This window comes from Trachemys scripta, chromosome 2 (assembly GCF_013100865.1).
Source record: "Trachemys scripta elegans isolate TJP31775 chromosome 2, CAS_Tse_1.0, whole genome shotgun sequence".
Taxonomy (NCBI): domain Eukaryota; kingdom Metazoa; phylum Chordata; order Testudines; family Emydidae; genus Trachemys; species Trachemys scripta.
Genome location: NC_048299.1, coordinates 11234913 through 11258369, shown reverse-complemented (window position 1 = coordinate 11258369; position 23457 = coordinate 11234913). Strand labels below are relative to the sequence as shown.

Below are 23457 nucleotides of genomic sequence, written 5' to 3'. Positions count from 1 at the left end.
TTTGTGTTACCTTTAACTATAAGGCTTAGTCTAATATGGCAAATATCCTTTCAGTTACTAACTGTATCCCATTAAAGATTTTTAATTGTTTTGTAGGCAAGCAGTAAAACAGCACATCATATACAAGGTAATTATATAGCAGTGTACAAGTGCGTGCTAGGTGTCTTACAAATAATGACACGTGCAGTCAGAGAGAAAGACACAAATAAAGAAAAGGTGCAATCAAAGAGAGTAAACGAACAAGTGGGATGCTGGAGGTTGAAAGATAGGTTTCTTGCTAACCATTGGTCCAGCAACCTTGGGAGTCCTAGGGTCTGACTGCACTGCAGTTAAAAACCCATGTCTGGCCTGTGCCAGATGTCTCAGGCTCCTGGGGCTTAGAGTAAGGGGCTGTTTAATTGCAGTGTGGACATTCGGGCTCAGGCACAAGCCCACACTTTAGAACCCTGCAAGAGCTTGGGCTGCAGCCAGATCTCAAATGTCTACTCCACAATTAAACAGCCCCTTAGCCCAAGCCAGTTGACACGGGTCAGCTGTGGATGTTTAATTGCACTGTAGATATATTCTTAGTGTACACAGGTTACCAGTATTTTAAATACAGTGTCATCTAATCCTGCTCAGAGCAATGTCAACACAGTGCTTAAAACAGCAGCAGCCCACTGGCACGTGGGCCCCCAATACTGCTTAACCTGTTTGAGATGAACCAGTGCCAACAACTTGGGGACATTTTTGTCAAATTTCCCCCACTCTAGACACTTTTGAACTCAGTGGCTTTATATTCTCAAGCTGCAATTCAGCATGGCTAAATAGAAAAGTTACATGTATGATCTACAGAATCCATGGGAAAGAAATCTTTACTGATGACAGAATTTTAAAGGTGGTACTTTGTAAAGACAGAAGACTCTGGAGAGCTAAGATTATTTTACTAGTCAAAACAGTTTTAAGTGCTTCAGTGTCACTTTTTGTCTTGTAGCCTTTTGCGTACTTTTGGCAAAATAGCTTTTTACGCCATTCAAAAGAGTCTTTCCATAGTTCAGTATGAAAATGTAATGGGCCACATATTCAAGAACTATAGGTAATGAAATGCTGGATTCTTTGGCTGATGAGATTAACAAGTAAATAGATGAAAATATGCTCATCTCTACAGTTGTTGGCAATGACTGCAGATGAAAGAAATACAGAGTAAAATTTTTATTGGCACTCACTTGACACAGACTATTGTTCCAAATATACATTATGGTCCTGTCCACACATGTTAGCACTGACATTTTTTAATACGTTTCTACTTGTTGCTACCATCAATTCAGTTCCAGCAGTGAGAACTCTAGAATGCACAAAGGACCAGAATCTACCAGGTTTTTAAGCACCACATCATTTAAAGCAGGGAGTGATGACAGTACTTAAAATGCTAGCACAAGGGTGGGCAAACTACGGCCCGAGGGCCGCATCCGGCCCTCCAGACGCTTTAATCTGGCCCTCGAGTTCCCACCAGGGAGCGGGGTTTGCCCTGCTCCAGAGCTCCAGCCGGGGAGCGGGGTCCGAGGCTTGCCCCGCTCCACGAGGCTCCTGGAAGCAGCAGCATGTCCCTGCTCCGGCTACTACGTGTAGGGGCAGCCAGGGGGCTCTGCACGCTGCCCCCCACCCCATGTGCCTCCCCCGCCCCATATGCCGCCCCCGCAGCTCCCATTGGCCAGGAACCGCAGCCCATGGGAGCTGCAGGGGCGGCGCGCAGAGCTGCCTGGCCGCACCTCCACATAGGACCTGGATGGGGGACATGCCGCTGCTTCTGGGATAAGTGCTTGAGATAAGTGCCGCCCAGAGCATGCACCCCTGACCCCCTCCCGTGCTCCAACCCCCTGCCCTAGCCCTGATCCCCCTCCTGCCCTTGAACCCCTCCACCTTCCTGCACCCCCAACCCCAGCCCTATCCCAGAGACCGCACCCCAAGCTGGAGCCCTCACCCACTCCCACACGCCAACCCCCAATTTTGTGAGCATTCATGGCCTGCCATACAATTTCCATACCAAGATATGGCCCTTGGGCCAACAAGTTTGCCCAACCCTGTGCTAGTGGCTGCCCTGAGCCTTGTCCCTTTTGCTATTCCCAGTGAAGATGCACTCGTGGTAGCAACTATGGGAATTTTTGGACAAAAGAATCCTATTGTAGATATCTCCCTTACAGTATAGCTGGCTCTAAACTTGGTTAGTATCACCACAGGGCTAAAACACTGTCAGCAACTCTGGAGGCTATGTTCTGTCACTTCCAGACCACAGCTGACAACCTGCAACTGGTTCAGCACATTTTTTGCAGTGTGGACAGACTTCCTAACCATATTTGTAAAACTCTTTGTGCATTAGGACATTCCAAAATATACTGCCCATGGCTGATGCCACTTTGTGCATATACTGTAGGCATGCTATCCTCCACTGAAACACTACAGAATAGCTGGCCATGCTTTCTCAAGATGCACTGATACAAAAGTGGTTACGCTACCATGGTTAGTGCTGATGCATATACATAGTTATGATGGTGGGGGGGAAAGTACCGTACAAACAAGCTAACCCTTTTATTTGCAACCAGTTAAGCTGACTGTATTTAACCTCTTGGAAGTGATACAGAAGAAAGTGTTACTGGACATTTGTCAAAGTTAAATCCCACTATAAAGTTGCTTAGCAATGCCTCCAGGTTAGTTCTTATGAGCACTCATGCTTATGATGCATTTCTTATTTGTAAAAATATCAAACTCTGACAAGTATTTTCTGTTTTAAATATTCTCCCAAATAATAATAAACTGAAAGATTCTCAGGATTTACTGGGTGAGCCATCCCAAACTAAAGTTTATGGCATGCATTGGGTTGCAACATATAATGCAGTGCATGCCATATTTAAAACTCTGATCTAATTATTGTTTTTACTATGAAGCCTGTCACCAAAGATAGTGGTTTGAAGAGAAGTTGTCCAGACAGATTTTGTAAAGACAACCTACATGCTTATGGATTTCTTGCCACCTATTATAGAGCTGTGCCTTGTTTTTCAAAACGCAGGCTCTGAACACTGCAAGTACAATATAGTTATCAGCAGGTCATTTTGCCAGGCCTAGAAAAAAGTTTAATTGGCAATTATCTTAGAGTAGGAGGCTTTCAAACGTATGAAATAAATGTTAGGTTGCCTTACATGATGAAATGGAAACAAGCTGCTTTTCTAAGGCACCCACTCTACATTGAAAGAGAAATATGGAATCCATAAAGTGGTTTTAACTAGCTATTTAACTGATCATTTAAAATGTAGGATCCCAGAGAATGACACTGAAGTTCTGTATGCATGTGTATACAGAATGAGAGATTACCAAACTAGGAAAACTCATTACAGGGGCTAATAAATTAGTTTCAAAAAGGAAAGTTTTGCAGATTTAAGTTTGCCTGCCATACTCATGCTGCCTCAGTTTACGAGCATAAGAACAGCCACATTGGGTCAGATCAGTGGTCCATCTAGTCCAGTGGTTCCCAAACTGGGGTTCACGAAATGTTACAAGGGGTTCTCGGTAAAAAAACTCCCTAATGGTGGACAGAGCTGTCCCTAGGGACCTCGGATAGCATGGGGCCAGCAGTCTGGAGCCCCTGGACTTCCAAGAGCTAAGCAGATCAAAGCAAGCATATCAATCACACTGAGGAGATTTAAACTTCAAGACTCCTTATAAGAAATGGAAAGGGAGGTGGATATCTTTTGCTGTTTTTAAAATTAAATAGGCAGCTAGTGTTGTTTTTAAAATTATTAGGAAGAACAAGTTTAAACTTTGTTATTACGTGCGTTGTTTGCCTGGACTGCTCAAGACCTGAATGCTTGTGTAGGAGGAACTCTTTGAATTGGCTTCTTAAATACTTTCCTGCTGTTTCACATCTGATACTCCTTGATGAAACATAGTAACCTTGCCTTATAACAGGCTTATTCAAAACGATACGAGCTATGAAAGTGAGATCTTGGCAGAGTGTAGCCGTTTTCATAATGTAATAAAAATACTGTCATGATAAATAATTAATAATAAATAATGTGTAATAAGCATATCATAAAAACAAATAGTGTATTTCGAAGATCACTGCTTTTATAATTTATAGTCAGGTAAAGGAGAAAATCCCTGGAAATATTCATTTTTAGGAGGGGGTTTACGAGACTTGACATTTTCGTGAAAGGAGTTCACAGGTAGTTAAAGTTTGGGAACCACTGATCTACTCCAATATTCTGTCTTCCAACAGTGGCTAACGACAGGTGCTTCAGAGGGAATGACAAAACAGGGCAATTATCGAATGATCCATCCCCTGTTGTCCACTCCCAGCTTCTGGCCGTTAGAGGCTAGGGCACCCAGAACCTGGTGCTGTATCCCTGATCATATTGGCTAACAGGCATTGAGGGACCTATCCTCCACAAACTTATCTAATTGTTTTTTGAGCCCCGTTATAGTTTTGGCCTTCACAACATCCCCCAGCAATGTGTTCCACAGATTGACAGCACTTTGTATGAAGAAGTATTTCCTTTTATTTATTTTAAACCTGCTGCCTATTAATTTCAATGTTATATGAAGGAGTAAATAACACTTCCTTATTCACTTTTTCCATACCATTCATGATTTTACAGACCTCTATAATATTCCCCAATTTAGTCATCTCTTTTCCAAGCTGAAAAGTACCAGTCTTTTTAATCTCTCCTCATATGGAAGCTGTTCCATACCCTTCATCGTTTTTGTTGCCCTTCTCTGTACCTTTTCCAATTCCAATACATCTTTTTTGAGATGGGGTCATCAGAACTGCACACAGTATTCAGGGTGTGCGTGTAGGATGGATTTATATAGTGGCATTACGATATTTTCTGTCTCCTTATCTATCCCTTCCCTAATGGTTCCTAACATTGTTAGCTTTTTTGACTGTCACTACACAGTGAACGGATGTGTACTATCCACAATAACTACCCACAATAAATCCAAGATCTCTTTCTTAAGTGGTAACAGCTAATTAAGACACCACCATTTTGTGAGTATAGTTAGGATTATGTTTTCCACAGTTTATTACTTTGCATTTATCAACATTGAATTTCACCTGCCATTTTGTTGCCAAGTCACCCAGTTTTGTGAGTTCCCTTTGTAACTCTTTGCAGTCATCTTTGGACTTAACTACCGTGAGTACATTTGTATCATCTGCAAATTTTACCACATCACTGTTTACCATTTTGTCCAGATCATTTATGAATATGTTGAACAGTACTGGTCCCAATACAGATCCTTGGAGAAAACCACAATTTACCTCTCTCCATTCTGAAAATTGACCATTTATTCCTATCCTATCCGTCCTATCGGTTACTATACATGAGGGAACCTTCTCTTACCTCATGACTGCTTACTTCGCTTAAGAGCCTGTGGTGAGAGACCTTGTTAAAGGCTTTCTGAAAGTCCACTGGATCATCCTTGTCCACATGTTTGTAGACCCCCCTCAAAGAATTCTAATAGTTTAGTGAGGTATGATTTCTCTTTACAAAAGCTATGTTGTGTGGAAGCAGAGAAAGAACTGACAGGAAGGGGATTGTGTTCATCTATGTGTTTGATAATTCTGTTCTACACTACAGTTTCAACCAATTTGCCTGGTACTGAAGTTAGGCTTACTGGCCTGTAATTGCCAGGATTGCCTCTGTGAAGGTTGTTGTACAAAATGAGAGAAACTTTAGCTCTCAAAACCTAATAAGAAGTTTTAAGAAATAGACTGGAACCATCTATGGTGAATGATCCAATTCCCATTCACTTTAGGGGCAAGATCATGCCAAAAATATTTTATTTTATTACAACCCTGAAGAGAGAGAGAAGAAAAAAAAAGGAGTCTTCTAGTAATCAGTAGGTGTTTAATACTACTGATACCTGGGTAATTAGAATGTTTTATATATCTTGTTTGTAAAATGTTTAGAAGATGTAAAGCACTTTTCCTCTTTATTTTTTCAAAATGTTTAAGACCAAATTAAATTTTAAAAAATCAGTATTTTACCATTACATTTCAGGTGGTCTCACGTATTTATCGGTCTAAGGTTATTACGAAGTTTTTGCCTAAATGTATCTGGCCATGACGCAGCTTAATTACATTTTGACCCATATTTTCTGTCATTGTAAGGCCACTGAACCAAGCCAAGAAATTTCTGAAATGAAACATACATCAGCCCTGACACCTTTTAATCTAGGACATTATCAGATTATATGAACGTTGTTCCCTAGACTATGGCATCCTCCTTTACACAAATTTCATAACAGAATGATATTTATTTTCTTTTGTGGGACTGGAATGCAAAACTACATATCCAAACTTTTCCATTAGTACTCTCTCCCTGAGTGGTAATTATTTACTATTTATTTAGAATGTTTTCCTTCCAATACTTTGTGGAGATTTGTTAGTTAATTTCCTTTTTACAGCCTATCTTCTTGTTAATGTTGTCCTGTTAAAAAAGGTGTACTTATTTTTAAAAAAAACTGATCTCGTTATGTTGTAGTTTCCTTACATGATTCCCCTGAACATATAATTTGTTTAACTACACAGTTTAAGTGCTAGCTGAATAAGCAAATTAAAAAATAGAGTTTAGCGAACTAGCAAAATTATCAGAAGTACTATTAAACAGTTTTGACAAAAAATAAACACATGACAAAAATTCAAGGACATGACTAAAAGTATCCAAACTCACATCTAACTAAGAAATAAACAAATGAATGGTCAGGTCATTTTTTAGCGTTGCACTTCCTGCATTTCTAGTACAGTACATATCGCAACCTTAACATGATACTGTTTGATTTTATTTTTCTAAATTTAACACATTTTCAGGAAGGACACTTGGAATGGAAATGCTAAAGGACAGCTTCCTGTTAGTCTCTTCTCCTCCTGTTTGCTTGTACTTGATCCTGTAAGTATGGAGCACCAACCTTGGAGTTATTGACCACAATCTCTTGTCATTGCTTTCAATGGCATTAGGTCCTTGTGGACTAGTGAAAAAAAGTACTATGTATTATCAAGGGTGGGAATGGGTTGGTTTTTATTTTTTAACTACTGAATTTTCCTTTTCTGATCATACAGTTTCAATATACTAATTATGGATAGTACTTTGCTACTAATGTGACTCTTTAGGAGGTGAAGCTCCCAATAGACAAGTGGTATCCGAGCACGTATACCCACCAGTATTATGCTCAAAGTGACACATTCAAGCTTTTTTTTTTTTTTTTAAATGGGAGTTAGAAGTGGGGTTTTTTAGGTACAATTACTCCCGCCCTGTTGATTTTTGAAGTTTTACAATCACAATTTCCTATTTTGTTTTAATGTTTATTCTCTATCTTGTTGCCATATGAAAGACACACACACAAGCAAAAACAGGAAAACTGAATAGCGATTCAAGGAAAACCATGAAAGCCACTAGACACTAAGGCTTTGTCTACACTATGAAGGGTTTGCTGGTAATACTATACTGGTAAACCCTTCTAATGGGAATACAATTTATACCAGCAAAAGAGTTCTTTGCTGGTGTAGGTTATGCAAGTTCCCCTTACAATAAAAGTCCTTAATTGTATCTATGCTGGGGCTGTTGCTGGCACAGCTATGTGGGTTACAGGTCTGATTTTTTTTTCATATTCTTAACCAACACAGTTATGCCAGCAAAATTTGTAAGTGTAGACCAGACCTAAATGAGTCTAATGCACCAAAAAAACCTGAAAAAAAATACAGAAAAACAACCTTTTCTATAATCTTTCACTTTTAGTAACCTGACGAGTTATTTTTAACAGTAGGAAATTTTAAATTACTACTGTCCTTTTAAAAGAATCTGTCTTAAATATAGGCCAACTTAGGTGTTTAATTTGTTGTCACACTTTCACAGTGAAAGACAAGGCTTTAGAATTTCAGGGGACAGGTTGCATTTAACTGTCAATTTAGTTACCACCATTAACTGGAAACAAAAACACACAAGTATAATCTCCAACCTACAATTAAGCAGGTCATTCTCGTCCTATGTTTCTCACTCCCTCACCCTCTTTATGACATCCCTCGATACAGGCTCCCTAGCCATTTTTAAATTCAATGCAAAATTAGAGTACCTTCCAAAAATGGAGGAAATTGGGAAGTGCTGAGAAAATGCAGGATTCCCACAACCTTGTACTCAGGTTAAATCTGAGTTTAAATGGAAACTAAAAACCCTCAGACCTATGTCAGGAAGTTGTTTACATCTTAACTGTAAAACAATTGATTCTGTGTAAAATTTTGTAAATCCCCAGAAGGGGATTTACAACATAGGTTAACAAATTTAATTAGCATGAGTGAAATGAATGGCACAGGAGACTGGTAACTGGAAACGGAACTTTTCATTCCTTACCCCATGTCTAAAATGAACAGTCATTTTCAGCTAATGACTATTAATAGCTTCCATCAAATAGCCTGAGGTTCAGTTCTCAGAAAACCAGTGTCCACATCACAAAAATAATCAGCACAAACAGCATACCCTGCCTGGCAATTTCAACAGAGGCCTATAACTGATTTAGCATAGAGACTGAACTTCTAGGAACACTGATATTATGGATCCAAACAACATTTTTTCTGATAAACTGTAGGTCATTGCAGAGGCTTCAGGGGAAGATACAATTCACCCAACTGTGCACTATACCAAAGGGAGACATTTTTGCCTGACTCCAGAGGATCATTGATTTATTCCTTGAAGTATGATTAATATAACCTGGTCATTTCATCCTAGTTAGTGTAACTGCAGACATTCATAAACATCAATTCTTTTTACCAATACCTAGTGATGTTTTGTAATGTTATGCTCTGGCACTGATTTACACAGGTTAATTGTATGCTGCATAAAACTATACTTCCTTTTACCTATTCCAAACATGTTGCCTTTTAATTCTAAATGCCTTGTTGTGTTATGGGAAAAACTGACAAGAGGCCCTATTTGGCCTCTTCAATACCAATTGTTATTTTGTGCCTCAATGATATCTCCTCTTATTTTTCTCCTTTCCTTTCCTAGGCTTTAATCTCAAATAGAATTCTTTCTAGGCTTTTAATCATTTTGTTGTTTTTTAAACCTCTTATTTCCATTATGTCTTGTCTTTCTTAAGGTGAAAGGACCAAAACTTCCCACATTGTTTGAGGAATGGACTATCAATGGATTTTACGACAGTATTACCTTATTTTCTGCATTATTCACTTCCTAATTTAATCCAATGGACTATCTGCTTTTTGGACTGCTGCTATACCTTAAGAAGATCTCTTCACTGAGCTGTCCACAAAGATGCCTCAACTAATCGAGAAACCACTGGTGTGTAATGAGTGAGTTTAACTGTTCCTTCCAATATGCAGTACAGCACACTTATCTACATTGAATTATCTACCATTGCTCGATACCCTCTACCAATTCCTCGATACCCTCGACCAATTCCTCAGATGTGTTGGTTGCTTCCATAAAATGTCTCTCAAACCTCCTTTCCCTTTAATTTAGGTAGCTGTACTCTTAGCAAGTTTTGCTATCTCACCCGTCCCTCCAAGTGGTTGGCATGATCCAGCAAAGCATCCTGCAGGATCAGGAATTAAAATGCTGAGTACCTTCCAGAGCCAAGCCCCTTCTGACCACCACTGGACACAGTACTAATACTTGGGACACCATACTATTAACCTCTCTCCACTAGAAAAATTGGCCATAACCATTTCCTATCTTGTGGACAGCTTTAAAATCTGTGATGGTCCTCATCACTCATCCTCAAAAAGGGTTTTTCAAAAACAAACTATGTCCTTCACTATTCGTTTATCCGCCACATTTACTATTCCACGGTATTTTAACTGGTTGGAAAAATAGGATCCCAAATGCTCATGCATTTCTGCATACCCATTGTAAGTGTGCAGATATCCTGATATGCAAATGCAAGTCTGCTCTGTGTGTCCACAAACTCTATGTGCACTTAATGCATTCCATGGATTCATGCTTGTGAAAATTCTTCACCATTTACTTTAACAGAAGTCATATTTTCTATCCTGGTTCTTTTACTATGGCAAATGACATGGCAGAGTCATGCCACTAAGAATACCTCAACAGCCCAACACTGTGGCATTTAATTTCAGAAAGGGGAACTATGCAAAAATGAGGAGGTTGGTTAAACAGAAATTAAAAGGTACAGTGACTAGAGGGAAATCCCTGCAAGCTGCATGGATACTTTTCAAAGACACCACAATAGAGGCCCAACTTCAATGTACACCCCAAATTAAAAAACACAGTAAAAACTAAAAAAGAGCCACCGTGGTTTAACAACCATGTAAAAGAAGCAGTGAAAGATAAAAAAGCATCTTTTAAAAAATGAAAGTCAAATCCTAGTGAGATACATAGAAAGAAGCATAAACACTGCCAAATTAAGTATAAAAATGTAATAAGAAAAGCCAAAAAGGAATTTGAAGAACAGCTAGCCAAAAACTCAAAACTTAAACGTTTTTTAAGTACACTAGAAGCAGGAAGCCTGCTAAACAACCAGTGGGGCCCCTGGACGATCAAGATACAAAAGGTTTCAGAGTAGCAGCCGTGTTAGTCTGTATCCGCAAAAAGAAGAACAGGAGTACTTGTGGGACCTTAGAGACTAACGAATTTATTAGAGCATAAGCTTTCGTGGAGTCCACGAAAGCTTATGCTCTAATAAATTTGTTAGTCTCTAAGGTGCCACAAGTACTCCTGTTCTTTTTGCAAGATACAAAAGGAGCACTTAAAGATGATAAAGTCATTGCAGAGAAACTAAATGAATTCTTTACTTCAGTCTTCACAGCTGAGGATGTTAGGGAGATTCCCAAACCTGAGCCGTCCCTTGTAGGTGACAAATCTGAGGAATTGTCACAAATTAAAGTGTCATTAGAGGAGGTTTTGGAATTAATTGATAAACTTAACAGTAACAAGTCATTGGGACTAGATGGCATTCACCCAAGAGTTCTGAAAGAATTCAAATGTGAAACTGTGGAACTATTAACTATGGTTTGTAACCTGTCCTTTAAATCAGCTTCTGTACCCAATGACTGGAAGATAGCTAATGTAACGCCAATATTTAAAAAGGGCTCTAGAGGTGATCCCAGCAATTACAGACCAGTAAGTCTAATGTCAGTACCGGGCAAATTAGTTGAAACAATAGTAAAAAATAAAATGGTCAGATACATAGGACATAAATTGTTGGGCAAAAGTTTCTGTTAGGGGAAATCATGTCTTACTAATTTATTAGAGTTCTTTGAAGGGGTCAACAAATATGTGGACAAGGGGGATCCAGTGGACTTAGTGTACTTAGATTTCCAGAAAGCCTTTGACAAGGTCCCTCACCAAAGGCTCTTATGTAAATTAAGTTTCATGGGATAAGAGAGAAGATCCTTTCATGGATTGAGAACTGGTTAAAAGACAGGGAACAAAGAGTAGGAATAAATGGTAAATTTTCAGAATGGAGAGAGGTAACTAGTGGTGTGCCCTAAGGGTTAGTCCTAGGACCAATCCTATTCAACTTATTCATAAATGATCTGGAGAAAGGGGTAAACAGTGAAGTGGCAAAGTTTGCGGACGATACTAAACTGCTCAAGATAGTTAAGACCAAAGCAGATTGTGAAGAACTTCAAAAAGATCTCACAAAACTAAGTGATTGGGCAACAAAATGGCAAATGAAATTTAATGTGGATAAATGTAAAGTAATGCACATTGGAAAACATAACCCCAACTATACATACAATATGATGGGGGCTAATTTAGCTACAACTAATCAGGAAAGAGATCTTGGAGCCATCGTGGATAGTTCTCTGAAGACGTCCACGCAGTGTGCAGCCGCAGTCAAAAAAGCAAACAGGATGTTCGGAATAATTAAAAACAGGATAGAGAATAAGGCGGAGAATATCTTATTGCTCTTATATAATCCATGGTATGCCCACATCTTGAATACTGCGTACAGATGTGGTCTCCTCATCTCAAAGAAGATATACTGGGCATTAGAAAAGGTTCAGAAAAGGGCAACTAAAACGATTAGGGGTTTGGAACGGGTCCCATATGAGGAGAGATTAAAGAGGCTAGGACTTTTCAGCTTGGAAAAGAGGAGACTAAGGGAGGATATGATAGAGGTATATAAAATCGTGAGTGGTGTGGACAAAGTGTTATTTACTTGTTCCCATAATATAAGAACTAGGGGCTACCAAATGAAATTAATGGGCAGCAGGTTTAAAACAAATAAAAGGAAGTTCTTCTTCACACAGTGCAACCTATGGCAGTCCTTGCCTGAGGAGGTTATGAAGTCTAGGTCTATAACAGGGTTTAAAAGAGAACTAGATAAATTCATGGAGGTTAAGTCCATTAATGGCTATTAGCCAGGACGGGTAAGGAATGGTGTCCCTAGCCTCTGTTTGTCAGAGGGTAGAACTGGGTGGCAGGAGAGAGATCACTTGATCATTGCCTGTTAGGTTCACTCCCTCTGGGGCACCTGGCATTGGCCACTGTCGGCAGACAGGATGCTGGGCTGGATGGACCCTTGTCTGACCCAGTATGGCCATTCTTATGCTCACTGACAACTACGAGACCTTAAACTGAGATCTATCTTCTCAGCACAATAAAGATCCCATGGTACTTTTAGTAAGATGAGGTACTTACTCCTATGCCCTTGACAAAATTCTCTCCTTCCCCCTGTTGTACAGCTCCCCTCGCCTGGCTGTTGGAAGTGAGGGGGAGATCACAGCTTTGCCTCACACCATCATAACAAAAACACTATTTACAGTTTCACTGCTGATTAATAGCTAGGAACAGCAGTCATGAAACTGAAAGATTGCTATCAAGTTTCATTTTGCTGCTTCTGGGAACACTGAAGGAGCGGGGGGAGAGGGGACAGGGGGAAGAGAGACAATCCTCCACTGTTGAGTCACACTGCCCAGAAAGTGGAAGAGCCTCTGAAGGAGCAGCAGAAGAATGAAACTGACAAGACTAATCAGTTTCACAGGTGCTATTAATAAGCTACTGAACCACCATGAAAATCATCTGAAATATGTTCAGTTTTACCATGCAACTACATGGGCTCAACTTTCTGGCTTATAGATGCCTATTACTAAGGTTTTGTTTTGAACATTTTTTTAATATATCTGTATCTATATTTCAGAGTAGCAGCCGTGTTAGTCTGTATCCGCAAAAAGAACAGGAGTACTTGTGGCACCTTAGAGACTAACAAATTTATTAGAGCATCCGAAGAAGTGGGCTGTAGCCCACAAAAGCTTATGCTTGAATATATTTGTTAGTCTCTAAGGTGCCCCAAGTACTCCTGTATCTATATTGTTTTTCCTGTTACGCCATCCATCTGTAGGGCTCTGTAATGTTATGTAAGATACCGAGTTTCATTCCTGCTCCTATTGCTCGCTGAAGCCTTGGGAACTCAAGCAATCAGCAGCACCAATACTGCCATGAGCTGGAGCCATGTCAGATCTCACAGGCATAGCAAAATGGTCTGGTCAGTAGCTGGACAAGACCTCCAAGATGAAAGAATATGGAATATTCATAATGTATCTTTTGTACACCACATTAGCTACTATTTCATCTTCTACATACCTCTTCCAGAAGTTTCAGTTTACCCTTTAAAAAATTATACATTATACATTCAGTAAATTTTGGCACATTGGACATTTTTCACCTGAGGGTGGGTCATCCCTGTGTTATGCAGAAGGTAGACTAGATGACGATTTCTGGCCTCCAAATCTACTTATAAAGACTTTGTAATTGTTAGGAAAGTGGCGGAGGTTCTTCAGGCTTGTTTGTTTTTTAAAAACTGAGGAAACGGTCTTGCTTTAAAAGAATTATCAGACTTTTGATTCACCCTCTATGTAAAGCATCTAATTATGTGGTATACTTAAAGATGCATTTTATTGCATCTGTTCTGTAGATAAAAGACATCAGTTTCCAGTGCTGTCAATCAATTACTCTTAAGAACCCTAAAAAAAAAAAAAAAAAACACTGCAGTAGTATGAACTGTGCTAAAATACTAGACACTCTATTGCATCATGTAAAAGCTACTTTAAGAAAATATTGAATAAGGCCTAAGAACACAGACAGCTGGAAATTTCACTGTAAACATTAATATTACATTATTCTATATAACTGGTACTGAAAGACACAGATTATTTAACATTCATTCTGATCTGCAAATATTTTGGATTGTCCTGTAACAAACAGATTTTAGTACCTGCAAAAACTATTGCCATGCAATGTTAAAATTGCACAGATAAAAATCTTAGGTCATCAAGAAATGTATAAGAAACTAAAACCTAAGCAACTAACATGGGAAAGAGGTTCAGACTACTTTTTGTTTGCAACTATTTAACTCTAACTCCTGGCAAATAAGTGGCCGAAAGCATTTTTGTGAATTTTTCTACAGCCCAAGCCCTCCATCTGAAAACTGAGATATCTTCCACCACTACAGTTCTCTGATACTCCAAGGATTGCTCCAGCAAAAGTGGAAAATACAAGATTTGTATTCCTGATATATCTAATGTAAAACAAGTTTATGGTTTTCTTAAAAGTATCTCAGGGTTCTTTATGCGGGACAAAGATATATCTAATGTAAAACAAGTTTATGGTTTTCTTAAAAGTATCTCAGGGTTCTTTATGCGGGACAAAGCAGCAAAAAGGGCTTTTTTTTTTTTTTTTTAAACTTGACTGTTTGAGCCTCCAGGTCAGCCGGTGCTACGTAAGGAGAAAGTATATAGTAATGTCATTAAATGGGAACAGCTTCATCAGGTTTCACAAAAAAAATCTTAGATGCCTATTGAGCAGACTCAAATGATTTTTACAGTAAACTTTCGCCCCACCCATACACCAAACAAACCACACACTCCTCAATGAGAATTTACGGCTTCATATTTCATATATTTTTATCATTCAGATTAGTGTTAGCACTAATGCAATGAGCAATTTCCATGCACACATGAATTACTTGGAAACGTATTTATGATGTTTATTAGTGTGAATCTCAGCACAGCTTAAAATGAGAAGGCTAAAATATAGTGCATGACAGATCACTGTGTTTTATTGACTCATATGAGAAATGTGTTTCAATTTGCATTTCTGAATGCCAGATTGACAAAATATAGTCCAAACTTGCTGTTTTTTAAGGCACGCATTTCTGAAAGCTTAAGTTAAATCACCACATTAAGGCAAGTCTGAATTCAAAGAGACCACCATTAAATAAAATGACAGTTTCACAGCCCTCAGATATGGCTTGAGTACCAGATATTTTTATAAACTATCATTCAGATCACCCAAATAATAATAATAATCATCATCATCCCAGTTTGTTGAGTTTTAACTGCAACTTTAAACTAAATCTTAGGTTACCACAGGTTATTACAGTGTATCTAGAATGTAAAACTTAATGTGCTCAGGTTTCATATAACAATTCCGTCACTACTGAACATTTTAGAATTTACCCTCTGTAATGAACCACATTCCAATGCAGAGCTAGAGGGGACTTCTACATTTTCTTAATGTTACTTTCTACTTCATGTTATTTAGTGTGTTTTGGTGAATATAAAAAAAATTGTTATATCGATACTTTATTTTAAAACAGTGTGTGTTCAAATGTTCATGAAGCACTAAAAATCCTATTGAAATCACAGTGATAAAGAGAAAATAAAATATTCCAAATATCAGACACTTTAAGTTGTGATTAAATCATGTTAACATTAAAATTCAAGAACACTGTACTTCAGTTCTACTCCAAATGTGAGCTTTTAGGTGAAGATCATTTGAAATGCTTATTACTTCAAATAAAAAAAGACCCGAAGAAGAGCTCTGTGTAGCTCAAAAACTTGTACCTTCCACCAACAGAAGTTGGTCCAAAAAAATATATTACCTCACCTACCTTGTCTCTCTTTCATATCCTGGGCCAAACACAGCTACAATGGTACTGCAAACGTATTGCCTCAAATGACAATGAACACTCTTTGTAAAAAAGGAGGGAAATGAAGCTTCTCAAGACTTTTATATTTTCATAAAGTACTAAGGGTTATACTTTATTCAAAATACGATTACTGGGTGTTCCAGGTCTGAAATTTTTTCAAAAAAGAATGGCTTTTACACATACAACAAAAGACATTCATGAAGACAACATGCAATAATTCCAAATGACTGAATGAGAGCTTTGATCATGGTCAAATTTTAGAACAAGTTAGGAAAGATGTGTCTGAACTGAGAAAATCAGCCAAACATCAAAGAGAATCTGGACAGCAATGTACTTACTAACTGGACTAGAATTTCATGCCACAGTTACATACACGTTAATTTATGACTATTTAAACAGCCTACACTCTCTGCATTGATGAAGATTAAAAAGAAATTCACAGATGCAAAATAAAGGCTATACACTTCCTTGGCTTAATTACACAATACATATCAATTAGCTTGTCTGCCCAGACGATATTCAATGCTAAAATCTATCATCACTGCTCTCTTTTCAAGACATGAAGCATTTAACTAGTATATCAAGAAGTAACTGATCAGTACATAAATATAAATCATTCAGTTAAAATAAGTGTGTCTACTTTCCATCTGTAACATGAAGATCTAAATTTTGAATAAAAACTAAGATAAGATCTGTCACCCACAGACAAGAAATTTTACTTTTCTTATTCTTATAAGTATTTCCATTTTAATTGCTAGCTACACCTTTTGTTGTTGTTTTGAGTTTACAAAAGGCAGAAATGTCAAGCTCCAGAGTTTCCCGCAAAGGGGAACATTTTAGCTTACTGAAAGTCTATCAGTTTGTTGGCTTTCTGCTTAAAAATATTTTTAAATAGCCATCCAATCTTTTAAATTTGCACAAGAGATTTATAATTCCAAGCACTGATTTATTTACACTTACATCAGCAAATACCAAAATTAGCTGAAAGTGTAACAACTTCTAGAAAATAAACTATTTCAGGACAAATATTAAATGAAATCATTAAAAATGTAGTTGTTACAACTTTCAGTAGTTGGCCTTCATTTTGACTGTCAGAACTAAATGTAGTGCACCATCATGTGGCAGTCAGTCACTGAATAATTCATATAAAAAAAGTCAACTTTTTTCATGGTTTTGATCCAATTATTAGAACTAAATATTTGTTAACTGTGCCACCGTAATACTGATAGTTAAAAAACTTTAATGGGACGTTCCATTACCATAGAAGCCAATTTTTTAAGGATTTTTTAATGCACTTTGGACTAGCAAGAAAATATTTTGACATTTTTAAGGCAGAATGTTTACATGAAGACAACTGCCCCCAGTGCCTATTAAGTAGGTCTTTATTTTGCTAGCCTGCATCATGGCACCTTGCAATGGTAAAATATATAGATATCAAACATTTTCAGAGTTTGAGCATAGATACTGTATACTAAATAGCTAAAAAATTGCTCCTGAAAACCCTATACGACAAGGTATATCCTAGAGCACATTTTCACCGCCAAAGCCTAAAATCATACAGGAAGTGGACAGAGTAAACTGAAGCATTAGAAACAGTGCTTTTATAATTACAGAACAATTTCATAAGACATTATGTACTAAAAACAAATTCTGGAACTGACTGCTTCAAGAGTTAAATCAGCATACATTAAAAACATACATGTTAGAAAACCACTGTATACACATCAATTTAACACAAACAAGTTATTGAAGATTAACCCTGACGCCCTGATTTATACAGCTGGGTTGCCGCCCACTAAAAGTTCGAGTTCCCCATAGCCCGATGTAAAGCGCACCTTAGGTTTAGGCTCTGCTTTAGCATACACCATCTTAAAGCTTTGCTTGAACTCTAAGGAATCCCCAAGTTACCAAGAAGCCTTCCCATAACCTGAAGTCACTAAAGTGAGGTGTGCAAATAACCTAAAGACAACCTACAAACCCCGAAAAATAGAAAATCCTCTAACCATACCAGATTTTAAGCATGGCCAGCATTTCCATTACAAAACCCAGCAGATAGGCGATTTACAACTCTTTACCTTAACCGTTTGCATAGGAATGACACTTGACAAAACCTCAGAGCATATATTATTTTGTTACAAATTTTGAAACAAATTCAATCTAAAATTCACGTAGGTAAAAATTCAGAGAAGCATTTTAAATAACAAAAATCCATTAAAAATGAAGTTTTAAAGACCAGTAACCTATATTGCAAGTTATAAAACCAAGAATTACCTTTTTCTAAAGCTGTAAAAATTCCCAGGTTTAAAAAACCACTACTATGCCGGTACACACTGGCTAATTTTCCATGATTTTTACTTTAAGATAGACTAGAATGAGTAATATATGAATATACAACATGCAAATACATACCACAGATAATATATAATCAAATACAGACTAATGAACCTGAAGACACTTATGTTTATTGCAAATGCATATATTTACTACAAGCTGTCAAGTTGTACTCTATCAGCTGTGTCTCCACTATTCTGTCTACTCTAAAATTCTCACTGCTGATAACACCAGTACACCTTCACCAGTAATAACAGCAATAATGGGAGCTCCAATATAAACAGGCCTCTGGGTGTCACTGATGTTTTAACTACTGTATCACCTAACCCTACTCCAAAGATGTCTGTGAGACCCTGTACAAAATGTCAATGACAAGTGCCTTGTATACAGTTACACACCCCAAACCAATCACTCCTACCACCAGTGGGAAATATTAGAAGTCTGCATACACAAGACCTCATAGTAAATGTGTCATTTCACAATTGGTTGCATGAGAGAAGAGTGATTGTAGCATTCCTATTCCAAAGGAGAAAATGCTCCTTTATAACAACCACCTCTAATGGCATGGATTAATTTCTTATATATCACTGTACTTTCCTACAAATAACCTTCCTGGTATGGGATGACAATCAGTGGTTGGGTGTGGAGTGTTTTGCTCTAAAACACTGTTGGAATGAAACAGGGACCGAGCCCTCTAGCTATTCAGAATTCCTTACCATTACAAGAACCTTCACACTTAGGGGAAAAAAAGGAAGAGTGCTGCAGGACACCAGAAAATGATGGATATTGATCACAGGGAAAGGGAATACTGAGTTATTTAATAAAAAGTAATAGTGCTGAATCTATTAACAGATGTTACTTTCATATATGCACATTTTTGTTCCTTTTGCCTTGTTTTTACCTACTGTACCAAAAAAAAAAAAAACCCCACACACCCCCGCATTTATACACACAATAACTTTTAAGATCTGTAATGCTCTCAAAAAAATTCCAAGGACCCTGGACTCTGTCTGTTAAAGACTGTCTTTTATTTATCCTGTAGTGCCTACCTCTGTATCACAACAGTCACTTAGCCACCCACAGTTCAAGACCCCTGCAACATCCTGGAAGGGCAGCGAGGGTGAGGACAACTGTCAACATCTTAACTTTTGAGGAGTGGAGGCTCCCCAGAGCAGGCTTTGTGGACCCTGTTTTGGGTCAGGGCACAATATAATCTTTGTGTGATGCTGTAAGCAGCCTATGATTGTATATTTACAGATCAGTTTTGCTTGACCACTTTCAGATGCTAAGTAGCCTCTGTTTCTTTTGCAGGGTCAAGGCAGAATCCTTCAACAGGATCTGAAGATAAATTTTCTGGTTTAAATTAAGGTTGGGAGAGTCACAACCCTCTTTCCCCCTCCAACGTCTCTCTGCCCTAGAATGAGATTTCAAAATTTTCTAACAAGCCAGACAGAGATGTTTCTTCCTAGAGAGCCTCCAGGGTGACAAAAACAAGGTTACAGAAGTTACACTAAAGAACCCTCTGGAGACACAATATATTTTATTTAAATCAAATCTAGTTAATGCTAAATTAAAATCATTTTATGAATTATCTAGACAAGCAGTGTCAGAGGCCATCACACAAATATTGGCTTCAACCTACACCCTATAAACAACCAAACACGCCTCCATTCCCAGTGCCTTGGAAGGATATTTATACTATCTGCGGAGTGTATATTATTATTGCATGCATCTTTACAGCGCCCATCACTTTAGTATAATCTGAAAGGAACGCTTACCTTTATCCTGAGTGCAGGACAGTATTTCCTCCTCTTTGGGGTTAGTCACCTGGGTGATAATGGACGGGTTGTCCATGGAAACAGAGTGCGATTTCACCTGGCTATTTCCCCTCCCAGAGGCAGGTTTGTGTGCGTTTGTTTTTAGGGATCGATAGGCAGATTTCTCTCCCAAAACTCCTTCAGGAACGAAGCCAGCCAGGAAAAAAAAAAAAAAAAAAAAAACACCAAAAAAAAAAAAAAACGCGCGCGCACAGGGGACCCCTCCTATAGTGCCGCTTCCTCCTCCTCCTCCAGTAGTAATTCCCAGTGGGGGGTGGGAGGAGAAGGAGGGAAATATCACCCCCACCAAAACAAAAACACGAACAAAAAATCCCGTATCACTCCCCCTCCGAATCACCACCCCTAGAACGCCCAAAATATATCACCCCCAAAAACACCCTGCCTAGGAAACCTCTCTACCCCCTAAAGCCCTGTACCACCCAGAAATATGTACCAACCCTCCCTAACCTGTATCGCCCCCAAATCAACCCAGCCCCCAACAATAAACGGATCCCCCTCTTCCTAACCTGTATCACCCCCACATCAACCCAGCCCCCAATAATAAACGGATCCCCCTCTTCCTAACCTGTATCACCCCCACATCAACCCAGCCCCCAATAATAAGCGGATCCCCCTCTTCCTAACCTGTATCACCCCCACATCAACCCAGCCCCCAATAATAAACGGATCCCCCTCTTCCTAACCTGTATCACCCCCACATCAACCCAGCCCCCAATAATAAGCGGACCCCCCTCCTCCTAACCTGTATCGCCCCCAAATCAACCCAGCCCCCCCAAACGGTCTGATCCTGCCCAGCTCCTAAATACCCTCGCCCCTCCCTCAGCCCCCGCCCGAGAGCCCACCCTCCCTACGAAACCTGTAAGACCCCCCCCCACGAGATCGCTACATGCCCCCCAAGGCCCGGAGCCAGAACCCGCCCCCGGAGCGCTCCCCCAGCCCGGGTCCCCGCCCGCCCCCCGCGGCAGCGTTGCGGGCTCCGCCGAGACACCAGCTCCAGGGGCAGGCGCCGCCACCACCGCCCGGTGAGGAGGAGGAGGAGGAGGAGGAGGAAGAACCGGGGTTGGGGGGGAGGCCGGGCCGGGCTCCAGTCCGGGTCTCCGCGCTGCGCCACCACTGCCGCCCGCCCGCCGCCGCCGCCGCGCTCAGAGCCTGTCAGTGCGCTCGCAGCGCGCCCCGCCTCCCGCCCCTCACAGCCAGGCCACAGGCGCCTCCCCCGCCCGCCGCTCCCCCGCCGCGCCGCCAACAGCGGGACGCTCCAACATGGAGATGGAGGCGGTGGCAGCAGCCTGGCCGGCCGAGCGAGCGAGCGAGCGGTAAACAACGGGGCGGGGCCTCCGCCGCCCGGCGGGAAACGCCCCGCTCCGGGGGCGGGACCAGCGCCGAGGGGCGGGGCTGGCACGGGAGGTGTGGTCGAGGGGCAAGCGACGTCCACAACTGGGCGTGGTGGTTCATTAGGGGCGGGGCTAACACGCCAGGGAGAGGGGTGTCACGCCATGGGCGGGATCAACTTTAAAAGTGGGCGTGGTTATTCCTTAGGGGGCAGGGTAATACACAAGAGGGGGTGGAGCTGTCCCACAAGGAGTGGGTCAACTTCAAAAGTAGGTGTGGTTATTCCTTAGGGGCGGGGCTAACCCACGAGGGTGGGGCTATCCCACAATGGGCAGGGTCAACCTCAACAGTGGGAGTGGCTATTCCTTAGGGGGTGGGGAGACACAGGAGGAACTAGCACACAAGTAGGATGACCAGATGTTCCGATTTTATAGGGACAGTCCCGATTTTGGGGGCTTTTCCTTATATAGGGACCTATTAGCCCCCACCCCCATCCCGATTTTTCACACTCACTCTCTGGTCACCTTACCCACAAGGGACCAGTCAACTTCAAAAGTGGGGGTGGTCATCAACTGGGGGCACTAACACCTGAGGGGGAGGGTCTATCCCACAAGGGTCAACTCCAAAAATGGGCTGTGCCATTTCATAGGGACCAACTCTCTCACACAAAGGGAGGGGTAACCTTCAAAAGTGGGAGTGGTTATTCTGTAGGAGGCAGAACTGACATTGATGAGGGGAGGGCCATCCCATAAGGGGAGGGGCTAACACATAGAAGTAGGAAGGGTTGTGCAGTAAGGGCGGGGAGGGGGCTAATACACATTAATAGGGGGGCTATCCAGTGGAGTGTGCTACAAATGGGAGGGGGCATCCCATAGGCAGTAACCAAAGCTATCACATTTGAAGGGAGGGAAGATCCCTGAGAGGAGTGGGGGGTGCTAACATAGGAAGGAGAGGGGATAACTCGGGGGTGGAAGGGCTACTCCAGACTGAGGACCTATACAAATGTGATGGAAGAGACTACCTTATTCCAGAAGGACACAGCTAGTCCACAGGGGTGGGATACTGACATCCACATTGTGGGACAGGAGTGGAGGGGCTAATAGCCAGAGGGCCGGTCTAATGCCCAGGAGTGGGAGGGGCTAACAATGAGGTTGAGTGGGCAGGGAGAGTTCAAAAGTCAGATGCCAGACCAAAACCACGACATAATCTCTTTTTAAAAACAATTTCATGATTTTGGGAGGTCAAACTAATGATTTTTGAACGTTGGGGGTCAGCATTACTGTGAAATTTTACAAAACAACTCGGCCTGAGGCAGACAGCTGGCATGGAAAATTTGAACCCAAACGGTTGAAGTTTGATCGAGTTATAAGCCACTGAAACCAGGGTCTTAGAATGCAAAGTGTTAAGCAGCCTTGCTGCCAGCCCTGCCTATAACAGTAAGTAAAGATGCCCATCACTTTTGTACCTTTTTATGCTTTCTGAAATAAAATAATTGGACCTCCTCAGAGGGATTATATTCATTTTGTTTGTTGTTTTGTTCAGTTTTTTTGTTTGGGCCGCCTCCCTGCCCCATTTCCCATTTTCCTCTGACTGTGACAGAGATGTTAAGACTACGTCTACACTACAGCCTGTGTCAGCAAAACTTAGGTCGCTCAGCGGTGTGAATATTCCACCACCCCGAGCGACATAAATTGCACCGACATAAGTGCTCGTGTGCACAAGTGCTATGTTGGTGGGAGAGCTTCTCCTGCCGACATAACTTATGCTGCTCGTGGAGGTAGTTTCTTTATGCCAACGGGAGAGGTGTTTTCCATCGGCATAGAGCGTCTTCAGCAGATGTGATGCAGTGGCTCAGCTGTATTGGTACAGTTACGCCACTGCAGCACTGTACGTATAGACATGGCCCGAGACAGTGTAGTCAAAGGCTTGGTCTACACTACAGTTAGGTCGACATAATGCAATTTATGTCAATCTAACTATGTCAGTTTGTACACTACAGTCTTGCTCCCGATGATGTAAGTGC

General features: G+C 40.6%; 1 protein-coding gene across 3 annotated transcripts in view; it reads right to left on the bottom strand.

Moving 5' to 3' along the window:
* Positions 1 to 20528, bottom strand: part of CTDSPL (CTD small phosphatase like) — a 118504-nt gene extending 97976 nt beyond the window's left edge. The window contains exon 1 of one of the 3 annotated variants that reach the window (XR_004644374.1): positions 20046 to 20527. Coding sequence is in view for 2 of the 3 variants with exons in the window: in XM_034759900.1 (XP_034615791.1) it covers positions 20046 to 20121 (76 nt within the window). In the remaining variant the exon portion in view is untranslated. Of the gene's footprint in view, positions 1 to 20045 lie in introns of all 3 variants that reach the window. The other 2 variants (XM_034759900.1, XM_034759899.1) reach the window with 2 other exon arrangements.
* Between the last annotated feature and the right edge of the window lie 2929 nt (positions 20529 to 23457).